General features: G+C 45.2%; 1 protein-coding gene across 8 annotated transcripts in view; it reads left to right on the forward strand.

Annotated features, from left to right (window-relative positions):
• The window catches only part of pla1a (phospholipase A1 member A), a 94477-nt gene that overhangs the window by 34272 nt on the left and 45373 nt on the right, over window positions 1-14832 (forward strand). For 3 of the 8 annotated variants that reach the window (XM_086220794.1, XM_086220795.1, XM_086220799.1), the window contains exons 9-10: window positions 1054-1200; window positions 2522-2627. In XM_086220794.1, coding sequence (XP_086076920.1) covers window positions 1054-1200; window positions 2522-2627 — 253 coding nt within the window. Of the gene's footprint in view, window positions 1-1053; window positions 1201-2521; window positions 2628-10355; window positions 14341-14832 lie in introns of those variants that run through there. The other 5 variants (XM_086220792.1, XM_086220793.1, XM_086220798.1 and 2 more) reach the window with 3 other exon arrangements.

Genomic DNA, 14832 nt, shown 5'->3' on the forward strand with positions numbered 1-14832 from the left:
GTACAAGGTTTAGGGTGTGGTTGTGACAGTGAGTAGGTTCATGCACAGACTGATGGAAACCAATTGAGTCTAGAAGAGATATACGTAAATGCAGCAACCAGACTGTCGTCTGTCATCAGTCCACATGAATATTGAAGTCACCTACAATAATGACTGTGTTTGTTTTAAGAACTAAACTGGATAAAAACTCTGAGAATTCAGATAAGGATTCAGAATAAGGACCAGGAGGGTGGTACACAATAATAAATAAAATCGGCTGTAGAGCGGGGTGGGCTTTTTGATAGCCCCCAGATTCTTTGCCTGTACATTGGGGTTTACCCCGGTGGATGACAGGGTTGCTTCCCTGCGCCTTTAGGTGGGGGAATGGGTCCTGACTGTAATCTGTGTTTACGCACTGAACAGCAGTTCAGAATACCCACCCTCCCTTGGGAGGTGTTCCAGGCATGCCCAACTGGGAGGAGACCTAGAGGCCAACCCAGGACATGCTGAATTATATCTCTCGGCTGGCCTGGGAACGCCTCGGGATTCCCCCGAAAGAGCTGGTGGAAGTGGCCAGGGAGAGGGCAGTCTGGGCGTCCTTGCTGAGGCTGCTGCCCCCGAGACCTGGACCAACTGGAGGGCAAGTGGAGGACAATGATGACGACTGTAGAGTTGTCCAGACTGGATGAGATAAACTGAGAATCAGGCTTTCAAATGAAATGAAACTTATTTTGGGTTTGGGATTTATTACTAAGCTTCTGTCAGAAATGGCAGGAACTCCACCTCCTCAGCCAGAGCCTCAAGGAATATGTGTCACGATCCCTGTCTCGTGCTTCCTGTTTTATTTTGTAGTCATGTCCTGTCTTCCTGTCCTCCCTCCTGTGATTACCTCATGTGTCTCACCTGGGGGATTGCACCACCTGTGTCTTGTTTCCCCTCTTGTATTTAACCTGTGTGTTTCCTCAGTTACGTGTTGGGTCATCGTAGTTGTAGTCATTGTAGTTGTAGTTGTAGTCATTGTAGGTGTTGTTGTCGTCGCTGTCATTGATTGTCGCTGTCGTCGTCGTCCCCTAGTGTCCCCTCATTGCCAAGTCAAGCCTCCTGCCTCACGCCACGTCTCCAGCCTTCGCCCTCACGCCACGTCTACAGTCGTCAAGTTCCCCCGTCTCCCGTTCCCCCCTCTCAATAAACCTTTTTGGAGCCTATCCCAGCAGTCTTCAGGTGGGAGTCAATTTAGAGTATTTAGTAAGCTTAGTTCCCAGTTGCATGCCTTTGGACAGTGGGAGGAAGCCGGAGTACCCAGAGAGAACCCATGCAGGCACAGGGAGAACATGCAAACTCCACACAGAAAGACCCAGTGCTCAAGGCAGGGCTCGAACCCGGAACCTTCTTGCTGTGAGGTGACAGTGCTACAATTCTACAATTCTACAATTTCATTTAGCAGACGCTTTTGTCCAAAGCGACGTACACTGCACTGCACTGCTAACCACTGCACCACCGTGCCGCCCCGTCAATACAGTTTCAGATGTTAATTCATTCACTCATTCAGTTTTTGGCATCAGAAAGCTGATATTCAATAGTCCACATCTGATTTTTATGTTTTTGAGATAATTTGGTGGTTGTGTCAATTTTGAAATGGATTATCTGATTAACTCCTCAACAAGTAGAATTGGATTGAATAGACTGACATGGTCAGGGGACAGACAGTCTCAGTGGACTTTTGGGTGGGTAACTGCACTAATGGATGCAAATAGAAGTGTGTAACATGGCAGCTGTGCTTCCTGGTCTGAACTCTGAGCTGTCAGGGTTTTGGTTTGATTATAAACTACTACATCTAAAAATGAGAGCAGCTCCATCCAACGTGGGGTGAATGCCATCTCTCCTATCAGACCAGGTCTCCCCCGAAAAGTTTTCCAATTACTGTATCTATGAAGCCCACTTGGTTTGCTAGACACCACCTCGACAGCCAGCAGTTGAACAACGACATGTCATCACTGGTCCGGTTAGGCAGGGGTCCAGAGAACACTATGGACCCCAACATTGTCTTCCCAAATGTACACACCGACTCAATATTAATTTTTGTGAACTCAGTCTGGTGTTGCCGGATGTCATTACCGAAGACGTGAATAACGATTTGATTGTATTTACGTTTACTTTTAGCCAGCAGTTTTAACTTTGACTTGATGTCACCCGCTCTGGCCCCTAGAATACACTTGACTGTGGTCGCCTAATTTCCCGTTTAAAAAAGGTCTTTTAGTGATTGCAGAATGTATGTACCAACTGCTATGCAGTCCACTGAATACTTGTTGAAATTCTTAATAGAAATTAAAAGATTTTGCTGCCTTCACCATGACAGGAAATTTCATTCTTGGAGGAGGCCTATCATTAGTCCTGTTGTCCTTGACATACAATTGTCCCAAAGCATGAACTGCTAGTCTATAAACTAACTTTGTTAAATGACTAATTTTGTGTTTTGTCTTGTATCTTACGCAATTTGGAAGAATACGTTTATATAAACATTTGTCACTGCTTCTCTCCTCAGCTCATCACATCCTGCTGGAGCTGGAGGTTTCTGCTCTAAGTAAAAGAGCTGAGGTGGAAGTGACACTGAGGACAGAGAACCTGGGAACAGATCAGAGGCTCAGACTGTAGGTACCAGATCTACATATCCACACAAAAGTTTGTGTGTGTGTGTGTGTGTGTGTGTGTGTGTGTGTGTGCGTGACTGATATCTTATTTTCCACACATAACAGTGCATGTTCTCTTGTGATAAGAAGATGTTATCCTTTAAAACAGGTCAGTAGATCTTGTTACTGGGTTAACTCAGGATAATGTAGTGTTTTGATTTACTTCAGGGCGGCACAGTGGTGCAGTGGTTAGCATTGTCGCCTCACAGTAAGAAGGTTCTGGGTTTGAGTCCCGGCTCAGGCACAGGATCTTTCTGTGTGGAGTTTGCATGTTCTCCCCATGCCTGCGTGGGTTCTCTTAGGGTACTCCACCTTCTTCCCACTGTCCAAAAACATGCAATTGGGGACTAGGCTAATTGGATACTCTAAATTGACTGTGGGTATGAATGGGAGTGTGACTGGTTGTCTGTCTGTATATGTTGGCCCTGCAATGGAGTGGAGACCTGTTCAGGGTGTACCCCGCCTCTCCCCCGTAGCCGCTGGGATAGGCTGCAGCCCCCCCACAACCCTTAACAGGAATAAGCGGAAGAAAATGGATAGATGAGTTATTTCAGTATAACAGTATAACAAATTGTTTTTTCATGTTTTAATGGGTCAGTATCTTGGATCACTTGTGATTACGAGATAACGGCTTTAAAAAGATTCTAACACTTTCCATGAAGCCCATGTTTATCTTGCTTCATAATGCATTTGTATCATACTCATAATGTGTTGCAATTCCTCTATGGTGGTATTTAATCATGACCGTAAGAACTCAGGGTTACTTTTAATGCTTTATAAATGTAATAACAACAAATGACTGATTTCAATGTCTATCATTAGTTATGAACATTTGTGTGCATATTATTTTAATCAATTATAAATAATCCAAATGCTTTATAACAAAACTCATAATCATTAATAAACACATTGTAATTGTTAAAGTAAGTGGTCATTTGGTGCTTTAGTAAAGTAATAAAATCCTTGTGTTATAGACAACTGTAATGTATTATAAAATAATTATAGCTCAGTAGAAATTCTTTAAATGACCAATTAGTAGCCCGGGTGTTTATTTTGCAAAAGCGATGTGGACCCCGGGCGTTTAAAAGAGGCCAGGCATCAATTGGTAACAGGCTTTTATTTATTTTGGCACTGGCCAGCACTGGGCCATTTTTTTTTTTTTTTAGCAATAGGTGTACAAGGTATCACAGTATACTGTAGTACTTTAAAGAACAGTAGTGCAAATATTAAGATTGTCCAGAGAACACTTTACACAAGAACGCTTTATCAGTAAGAAAAAGGGCGTGACAACACGAGGCCCGTATACTTCGACTTCCATGACAGTCTCTTGCGGCAAAAATAGCAGATCTACACATTCACAACATGTCGACGGCCGACGCGTTATCACCTTGTAGATCTTTATTTTTGCATGAAAACAATGTTTTCCAATGGTAAAACTCTTAAAGCATAAAAACAGTCCTGTGTGAAGCCTTCTTACCTTTGGATTTGATGCGAATTCAGCTTAAGTTTAGAAATGTTTCATCCTCTCTGTAGTTTGTCCATCAAGCAGCTTCTGGCTTAGCCACACCCCAAGTTTTACATGTAGAAACAAAGTGCAGAAGATAGTACTTAAACGTTAACATTTTGTCAGGAAGGGGGAAAAATGGGACACAGTCGCGGACCCGAAGTCCTAAAGTTAACCCAGAGGGTTAACCACTAAGGTCACTAGTGGACTACAAAATGGGAAAAATAAACCACCGCTGCCAAGCAGCTGAAACCCAAACTAGACTCCCAAAACAAAGAGGACTGTAGCTTCCCAGCTACAGCTACTTGCCCAAAGACGACAAAACAAAAAGACCTACAAGGCCACTCCACAAAAGGCAGAACCAAAACAAAACCTTATAAGACAGTGGAATCACACAGAGAGGTTCAATGTGGAGCTCCTGTGGATTCCCCTGTTTCTAACACTAAACCAGTAAATGGTGAGTGATCACGCAGACAGGATCGGTGCGGTAACTTCTGCGGACCAGTACACCCCTACCACCTACAGAAGACTGAACAATGCTTTCTCCTTCACGCTCAGTGAGACAATGAGTCAGCACCGAGCAGAGGAGCCAAGGGCTAGATATAGGTTAGCCACACCTGGTCCACATCAAGGGCAATTATGTCTCACACCTGACACTGCTCAGGTAATCAGCCAGTGGAGCCCAATGTGTGGCCTGTGTGAGGAAACCCTCACACATTTGGTTGAAGAAAGTAGACACCTCCCCTTGACTTTCAACCATTAACAGGTAAGAAAGAGAGCCAAGATCAGTGATAATCTATGTTATAATTGTTTATGTCATAAATCAGACAGCCAATAATGCCATATCTATGTTTTTTTTCAAACAGTAATCCCAGTCAGTGACTCTAAGGTTTTTGTTTCAACAGCTTTGCTGGGCAGTTCTCTCCAAAGACATCAGCTTTGAAAGTCTGCCAAGCAGAGTGTGGGCTCTGGTAACAGATCTATAAGGTTTAGTGACACACAGTGTGTTAGACATAGCCGTCTTGTGTCAGAGCCTTGGGATTTGCTTCATTCATAAGACAAACTGCTTGTGTGCCTTCTAAAATGTCACTGTATAGTAGACATAATGTCTTCCCTTTATTCTTAAGCACTGGTTTCCTGGTTGTCTGTACATCTTCCAACATTCCAGTTACCTATTTTTTTGGTTTTGGTTTGACCAGGCTCTGTCCATCTCTGGGAAAAAAAAATATGTTTCCAAAGAGAACAAAATGACTCTTAGTAGTAATAAGATGGCACCTTTCCGCGTGCGTGTGAACTTTTGCGCGTGCATGTCAATACGTGTCCTCGTGCGCGTGCACCCCCGCGCTAAAAAGGGGCATGACCATTTCCTTCTGCAGGTCGCAAACAATAGGATTCTGTGGCAGTACGTGAATATGCCTGGACATGTCCGCGTGTCATATGGGATTCTGTAGTTGTACATAAATACCCCCAGAGTTTGTTGCTGTATCATTTGCATTTTCCAACCCAAGGTGTAGGCAGCTGGACTCACGGCCGTGTTTTTTCCGGTGAATCATGGACACGACTCTAGTTAACAGTAAGTTTTTCCCCAATGCCTATTTGTTTTAATGCGTTTGTGTTTAACTTTGTGTTTTAATACCGCTGTTATTTCTGTGTGCAGATGGGGGTATGTGTTTGTATTCGCAAAGGTGTTACTGCCAGAGAAACGGGCGGACCCAAAAATGCAGAGTTCACAAGGAGAGATTTTTATTCTAAAAGTAACAACAGAAAATCACCAGAAAAGGCTGGGAGAACAGACAAGAAAGTACAACTGAAAATAGTGTCAAGCACCAAACTCATGGGGCCGCAACCTCCGTTTATTAGCTGGGGAATAGGGGAGGTTGAAAACCATTAGCGACCATAAAAGGGGACATACCGGTGGCGGCGCTGACCAGAGAGTTGTGGGAGTACTCCACCCACGGCAGGTGCGCAGACCAGGAGGTGGGGAGGCACGTCGCCACACATCGCAGGGAGCATTCCATAGTTTGGTTCGCCCGCTCCGTCTGGCCATTGGACTGTGAATGGTATCTGGACGTCAGACTGGCTGTGACTCCTAGTGAGTGGCAGAAGGCCTTCCACACCTGGGAAGTGAACTGGGGGCCCCTGTCAGAGACAATGTCTTGGGGGATGCCATGGAGGCGGAAAACATGCTGCACCAGGAGATTAGCAGTATCCAAAGCCGAAGGGAGCTTAGGCAGTGGAACAAAGTGAACGGCTTTAGAGGTGCGGTCAGTTATAGTCAGAATGGCTGTACTACCTTCTGAGGGAGGGAGACCGGTGACAAAATCCACAGCTATGTGCGACCAGGGGCGATGAGGAATAGGTAAGGGTTGGAGGAGGCCAGCAGGTGCACGGTGGGAGGACTTATTTCGGGCACAGACGGTGCAAGTGGTGATGAACTCTCTGGTATCAGCTGCTCTGGTCGGCCATCAGAAACGCTGCTGGAGCAGGAAAAGGGTCCAACTAACCCCCGGATGACAAGCCACCTTTGACGCGTGCCCCCACTGGAGCACAGGAGACCTCAAGGGTGGCGGAACGTACAGTCGTCCAGGTGGACACCCCTGCGGCGCTGCTTCATTTCGTTGGGCCTCCTGGACGCGCTGTTCCACTTCCCACCTGGCCGCTCCTACCACACAGGATGGCGGTAGGATGGTCTCCTCGGGGGCTTCCTCCTCCTCCTCCAGAGTAAACTGCCTGGAGAGGGCGTCAGGCTTTACGTTTCGTGAGCCTGGCCGGTAGGTAAGGGTGAAGTCGAACCTCCCTAAGAAGAGGGCCCACCTGGCTTGACGTGAGTTCAGGCAGTGGGCAGAACGGAGGTAGGCCAGGTTTTTATGGTCTCTCCAGACAACGAAAGGATGAGCTGCCCTCTCCAGCCAGTGCCGCCATTCCTGGAGGGCCAAAACCACTGCTAGAAACTCTCGGTTCCCCATGTCATAGTTTGTCTCTGCTGGCGTCAGGCGACGGGAGAAGAACGCACATGGGTGGAGTTTGTGGTCTGCAGGCGAGTACTGGGAGAGGACGGCCCCAACTCCCGAGTCTGAGGCATCAACTTCAAAAACAAACTGGAGGGTCGGGTCAGGGTGGAGCAACACAGGAGCGTGAGTGAATTTGGTAAAAGCAACAGGGGACCAAACAAATGACTTCTTAACAGACGTTAACTGGGTGAGAGGGGCGGCTATGCAACTGTAGTCACACATAAACCTTCTATAAAAATTAGCAAAACCCAGGAACGTTTGAAGATGTTTGCGGGTGGCCGGAACTGGCCATTCGACAACTGCCCTGATCTTCTCAGGGTCTGGCTTGAGCTGCCCCTTCTCCACCACATTCCCCAAAAAACTTACAGTAGGAGCATGAAAATCATATTTTTCTGCTTTCACAAACAACCTGCTCTCCAACAGCCTGTTCAGTACCTGTCTTACATGGGTAACATGCTCATCATAGCTACGGGAGGAAATCAAAATGTCATCAAGATAGACAAAAACAAACATGTTCAGCATGTCTCTGAGCACAACATTTACTAGGGCCTGAAACACAGCAGGTGCATTAGTCAACCCAAAAGGCATAACCAAATACTCAAAATGTCCCAAATGTGTATTGAAAGCAGTTTTCCATTCGTCTCCCTCTCTGATTCCGACCAGGTGATAGGCATTTCTTTTTGGCATTTCAAGTCCAGATAAGAAAAGATTACGGCATTGTGAAGTGGTGTGAATGCTGAGTCAAGGAGTGCCAGAGGATACTTGTTTTTGACTGTGATGTCATTCAAACCCGTGTAATCAATGCAAGGCCGCAATGTTTTGTCCTTGTTTTCCACAAAGAAAAATCCATCTCCTACCGGGGAGGAGGAGGGACGGATAAGGCCCGCTGCGAGTGAGTCATTGATATACTTTTCCATAGCTTCCTTTTCAAGTTTGGAGAGGTGGTAAAGTCTTTTGGTGGGAAGCAGTGAGCCTGGGAGAAGATTGATAGCACAGTCGTACGGTTGGTGTGGTGGAAGAGAGAAAGCTCGGTCTTTACTGAACGCGTTTAAGTCATGATATTCGCTGGGAACGTTAATCAAGTCTATGTCCTCTGGTGATTCTAGCATGTGGGGAGAGTGGTCAGGGATGGCAGAAAGCAGACAATGTTGGTGACAGTGATCACTCCAATTGCATATTGATGCTGTCACCCAGTCTTTGTGGGTTGTGTGTCTTTAGCCAGGGGAGACTGAGAACTATGGGTGTTAGCGGAGATGAGATGACATAGAGTTCTGTGTGCTCGTGATTTTTGCCAGACAAGGTGAGTTTAAGTGGCTGGGTTTTAAAGGTGACATTTTCAAGCAATCTGTCGTCAATGGCCAGTACCTTTTGGGGTTCATCTAGCTGAAAAACTGGGAGGTTATTTCTTCTTACCAGGTCAAGGTCCATGAAGTTGTCATCAGCTCCAGAATCGATCAGCACTTGAACCGGGAGAGACTGTTCTGCCCAGCGTATTGTACCGTTTACTTGGACCTGGCTGTTGGAGGAGGAGGAGGCCGTAGTGGTGTTTCGGCTCACCAGCGTCCTCCCTCCTGCTGATGAGCTTGACCTTTTGGCACTTCGGGGCAACGAGCGAGGAAATGCCCCTTTTGTCCGCAGTAGATGCATAGCTGATTACTGAAGCGTCGTTGCCTCTCCTCAGGGGTCAGCTTAGCCCGCCCCAGGTGCATGGGCTTCTCTGCAGTAGGTGGGCTTGGAGTACTTGGTAGCTGAAGCGGAGGTGAGGGGTTGGAACCTCTGTCCCTGGGACCTTTCCCTGCGTCTCTCCCTCATCCTTTTATTTACGCTGATGGCTAATTTAATTAAAGCATCCAGGCTAGTGGGCTTGTCCCTAGTTGTGTTTTATGACCGCTGTTATTTCTGTGCACAGATGAGTGTGCACCGCTTGATTTCAAACATATGGCAACCAAAGTGAGGTTATTTTCGATGTGGGTGTTTGTTTGTTTTTTTCCTGTATACTCTGAAGAGTTAAATAAATATCAACCTTTTTTTTACACACTATTTGGGTTCTTGTTTTCTGTGATGATATGCTTGTTAAAGGGGCCAGTGTGGTAAAATCTGAGAATGTAATTGAACATGAGTATCTGTTTTTAAGGGGTTCTTTAGTAACCTATTCTGGCTAAAATATTTGATTTTGTAAAATAATGCGTTTAAAAGTAAACTCAAGCCCCACCATGCGACCCCACCCCGACTCAGGTGGCATGGTGGTATTTCACCAGATTTAAAAACACTGCCCACAGCGTCTGGCATTATTTGAGAACACAGCCCCACCCCATCCTTACACGCAGTCCCTATAAGAAACAGACGGCACCATGCCACTCCACCGACTCCAGACCCCGGCATCACGATCGGATCATCCCAGGGGATTTTTTTCAACACCTTAAAGCAGACTCACCAGAAATGGCTACACATCCAGATGGTATGTCAGAGCATCATGTCGAACAGGACGGGCCAAAATGCAAAAAAAAAGAAGCAGGTAGATGAGAGCGCTGCGCTAAAGTATGAGGGGGTTGTAGAGGGAGTTTTTCGGTATGTGTATAAAGTTAAATATGAAGACTGTAAAGTTTATCTGAGCGTGAGCGATGCATGCGTGGACTCATATGGAGTCGCACATGGCATGTCTATTCATGATTGGTCTCATTTTTATGATATATTACGCACAAAGTTTCACAGTAGCCCTATAACAGGCTACGCCGAGCTGTACATGTTCCTATGGCACAGCTCATCAGGACCCAAATCATACAGAGCTTGTCATGATGGTGCTGTGTTGTACCTGACAACATGTCTCGATAGAACAAAAAAAGGCCCAAAAGAATTTGAAGACTTTTTTTTTTTGTACAGTTGTGTGACAGACCAGCTTTGTGTGAGGTGTTTAATGCCTTACAAGAAGTCATCGAGAAGGACCCGGTGGCCACAGCTTTTGCAGGAGTTAGGAATCGCCTTATTTTTGATGATGTATCAAATCAGACTGACGATAACGCATGTGACGGCTTTCTGCACCCCGCCAAGGAAGCATTGATGAGATCCTACAGTGTGTATGTATGTGGTAGTTGTTCAAGGCAGGGGTTTTTGTACACATTGTGTATGTGTTTGATTCATGTGTTAATTCCCTTCTCTCATTTCTTTTATTTACAGACACACAGACACCACTCAAAACCCACCCTGTCCACGGACTGTATTCACCCGAACTCACGCCTATGCTGCACACGCCACCCAACAACAACAACAACCCCCACCAGGACCCTTCATCCATGCGGTTCCACCCCCGGCAGACGCTTCCACTCACAGTGGCGTGTATGTGGACAGTGTAGAGACATTTATGCCTCAAGACCAGGGATCCCGTCTCATGCAGCATGTGAAATTTGCCGTCTACCACCTGCTCACCAGAACTGTGAATAAGGTGTGGAAAGATGAGTGTTATGAGTGTCTTGTCAACCACCCGAGCCAGCGTCAACACAGCTGTCTGGAAGAAGTCCCGTAGTATTTTCTTCAAGCAAAATACGATGCCATCATGAACATGTTGTGGAACGACAACTTCTTGGTGACAATCAGGAGTTACCTGTTTCTGAAACGCATGCTCTGCGACCCTGTGAAAATCGCCGGAGTAGTGGAATCTATAATGGCTTAACTGTTAGAGGCTGACAACTTTGCAGCCATATTCGACAAGCAGAGCGACACTGTGAGCAAGCATGAAAATTTCTAGTTGATATACGACGAGCAGGTGAAAATCTCAAACACATGGGAGCCAAAACCACCAGCTGCTCGAAAATTGTTCTGATCTGCAGCTGTAACCAGCTTTCACTCTTTTAAAATTTTTTTGTCTTTATAGATTGTTTGTATGTGTGTGTGCGTGTGTGTGTGTGTCGGGATTTTAAAATACATCTATAATGTTTAACCAATACAAGATCATTTGCGGTTTGTCTTGACCATGAACACCATACTGCATAATATTTATTATGACCCCTCGCACCCAGGGGGTCTTGGGGGTATAAACAGTCTGCGTAAGGCAGCTAGCGAGACAGGGGCTGCTACACCTGACTTGGACACAGTTAAAACTTTTTTTGTGGGCCAGGACGCCGACACACTCCATGCCAGGGCTTTTAAACACTTTTGCCCTAATGGAGTACTGGTCAGCGGTATTGACAAGCAATTTCAGGCTGATCTGGTTGATATAGGCGAGTATTCTGAAGACAATAGCAATGTGAGATATTTGCTGACATGTGCAGTAAATATGTTTGGGTACGCTGTCCAAGATCTAAAAGCGGGGAAAGTGTGACAAAGGCATTTGCTGACATTTTGAGCAGTGGACGCGTCCCTGTAAAACTTCAGACAGATGCGGGAACAGAGTTTTTTAATAAACCCTTTCAGAGGCTGATGAAGACACATAACATCGGACATTTTTCCACCCTGAACGAGACCAAGGCTAGTATTGTGGAGCGGTTTAACAGAATCTTCAAGACACGTATGTGGAGGTATTTAACATCTGTTAATCCAAGGAGATATGTGGATGTGATCCAGGAGCTGGTCAGTGCGTACAAGTCTTTTCAGAGATCAAATAAAATGGCTCCTTGTGATGTGAACAGTGAAAATGAGGCCATAGTCTTTCACAACTTGTACAAAACAAGACCAAATTCCAAAGTCACACCTTTTAAATATAAGGTGGGGGACACAGTGCGAATATCAAAACTGTGAGGCGTGTTTAGAAAGGGTTATGAACAGACTTTTACAGATGAACACTTTACCGTGACAGAGCGCACGGTCAGAGACCTGCCCGTGTACAGATTAACAGATATGGCGGGAGAGCCAGTTCAAGGAACATTTTATGTTCAGGAGCTGCAGCATGTGATCGTGGATAAAAACAAATGCTTTAAAATTGAGAAAATACTGTCCCGGAAAAAAGAGGCGGGCAAAAACATGGTTCTGGTAGAGTGGTTGGGGTGGCCTGAGAAATTTAATAGTTGGGCTGACGCCCATGATATCGTTGATGTATCATAAATGTCAGAGCCACATCACAGTGTTAACCACTCTGCATTCTGGCGCACCACGAGATGGATAAAAAGAACGGGTTCTACATCACGCTGCCTCGTAATGCATCGGCACACGTTTATCCTAATAACAAAACTGGCCAGGACTATTGTTTTAAATGAGCCATACAAGGTAGGTGTTATTGAAGTACAATACCCCAGGATTTGGCCTTGTTTTCCCGCCTCCGACACCGTCATCACCGTGACGACGACTAATCATGTGACAGTGTGTGGAATCAAAAGACATTATAACGCATAAAACGCATGCAAAAACGCATATGATACAGCAACAAACTCTGGGGGTATTTATGTACTACCACAGAATCCTATATGACATGCCGGACATGTCCAGGCATAATCACGTACTGCCACAGAATCCTATTGTTTGGACCTGCGGAAGGAAACGGACACGTCCCTTTTTAGCGCGGGGGGTGCACGCGCAGAAGGACGTGTATTGACATGCATGTGCAAAAGTTGCACGCAGAAAGGTGCCGTCTTATTACTACTACTCAGTTTTGATCATTTTGATACAACATGCAATGACTTATTTGTCTTGACTATATATTTGTAATGACTTGATAAACTGATGATGATGATGAAGATGTATCTTTAGGATGTTTAATACAGATGTTACTTGAGGAACCACTCATTGTAATTTCGTGTCGTCCAACGAGAAAACGATCAGTCTCAGACTATAGCTTATCAATGAGTTATTTGCGGGTTTCTGAAAAGCATGCTCTGCGACCCTGTGAAAATCGCCGGAATAGTGGAATCTATAATGGCTGAAGGCTTGCATACAAATATATAAATGAGTTGGAACACTTCTTGCAGATTTAAGAGGATTTAATACAAATTAAAGCTGCAAGCAGCGTTGTTTGGGTCTGAGTGTCTTCACGCCCGTGGCTGGGTTCCAAATGCCGGCCCGAATCCAGTGGTGTATTTGCCAAGTCTTTAGGCCTTTTAGAAGCTTGAGTCTGATGCAGAGAGTGAGTGCAGAGCTGCCAGATAGCCCTTTAAGAACCCCTCCCCCGCTGCACTGTCTTTGATCTGTGCTAGAGTGGAGAGCAGAGGAGGATTAGCAGAATTTTAGTGTGTGAAAGTGAAATAACTCGGCATACGTTGGTCAAAAGTGACACATAATACCATATTTTTGTAGGGATGTTTGTCAGGAATGCAGTGGTGTGTTTTTAAAAGATGTGGGATGTATGGTGTAGACGTGAGAAGCGTTTGACAGTATGTAACCTGAGAAGACAGGGTCTCCCCATAGGCTTCCATTGTAAGTGTGAAACATGTGTCCCTCAATTTGAGGGCTTATAAAATCCAAACCTAGTAACTCATATAAAAACTTTTAACAACTTTTAATCAGCACAGTTGGGAGAGTACTGTGCCAAAGTTTGGAAGCGATACCTTTAATGCCCTAGGAGGAGATCGATTTTGTTTGGGGAGTAGAAAAAGTCCTCATTTTGACAGTTTTGTCCAAATTGTGGACATTCTGTTGTAGATAGTGTAGGAATTTTTTCAACAAGTCGTCATTAATCAATCAGAAGGACCCACAGACTCTATATTGCGCTGTTCCAAATCCGGAGAGGACACCTTCCAGTTGGTTCAAAAGAATTTACTCAGATTAACAGGAAAGAATACAGAGCTCTGGAGATCGTCTTCCCCTATGCTGGAGTCAGCATACGCAGATGTGTCGTCCCTGGCGTTGGGGCAAGAAGTCCAACGATCTAACTATCTTCTCCAGTTTTATGTGTTACAAGGAGGTGCTTACGTGATCGCTTCTGCGTGCAAGCGTGTATTTTTGATCTTCGTGTTATTTTGCAGAATCTTCTGTCTGACCGCGTGCCAGCACCATCTGTTCCCATCGTAGACTTCTCGTTTCATCTGTGAAGATCAAAACCTCTCTTTCCCTGATTCACGACCTTGCTCTTATCTACTTCTGACTCCCTCTACTTCATCCTACCGTAGAAATTCTGTGGACTCTGTTCTGACTTAATTAGTTTGAAGGAGTGATGCTAGCTATGAGCTACACTCCTGCTATTCCCTGTTGTGACCTTTTCACCTGTGTCCTCTCTTATACAATCTTCGCTGCCTTGTGTTTCCTGCACTCTATTTTAAGTAAATATATGTATAAATTTAACTACAGTTTAAGCAAATATATATGTATGGATTCATATACAGTTAAAGCAAATATATGAATAAATGTATCTACAATAGGTGAGGAGTCAGAGCGCATGAAATTTTCATCTTGATGACACGAGTCCCACGATGTTGGTTCCATGTCTGTGGGACATTCGTGGGAGCAGCTATAGCGCTTTAATTTTTTTTTTTTATTTAGTTTTTTGGCTCCCTGGGTGGTGCGATTGACTTTTTGAAAAAAATTGTAGAATATCAAAATTTTCTCCAGACCGGACAAGTGTGCCAAATTTCAGCGTATTTCATGCATGCTTAGGGGGTCAAATTAAGCGTCAAAGAGTCCGGGAAGATTTATGCGCATATAAGCGCGCTCAGTAACAGCAAGAACAGGTTTTGAATGGGTGTGTATGTGAAAACCGGCTCCGGCCCGTCTCCGTCTCCCCGAGCTGCCT

This window comes from Aulostomus chinensis, chromosome 12 (genome assembly GCF_037954235.1).
Source record: "Aulostomus chinensis isolate RoL2024-O1b breed Wild chromosome 12, RoL_Achi_v1.0, whole genome shotgun sequence".
In the NCBI taxonomy this organism is placed as follows: domain Eukaryota; kingdom Metazoa; phylum Chordata; class Actinopteri; order Syngnathiformes; family Aulostomidae; genus Aulostomus; species Aulostomus chinensis.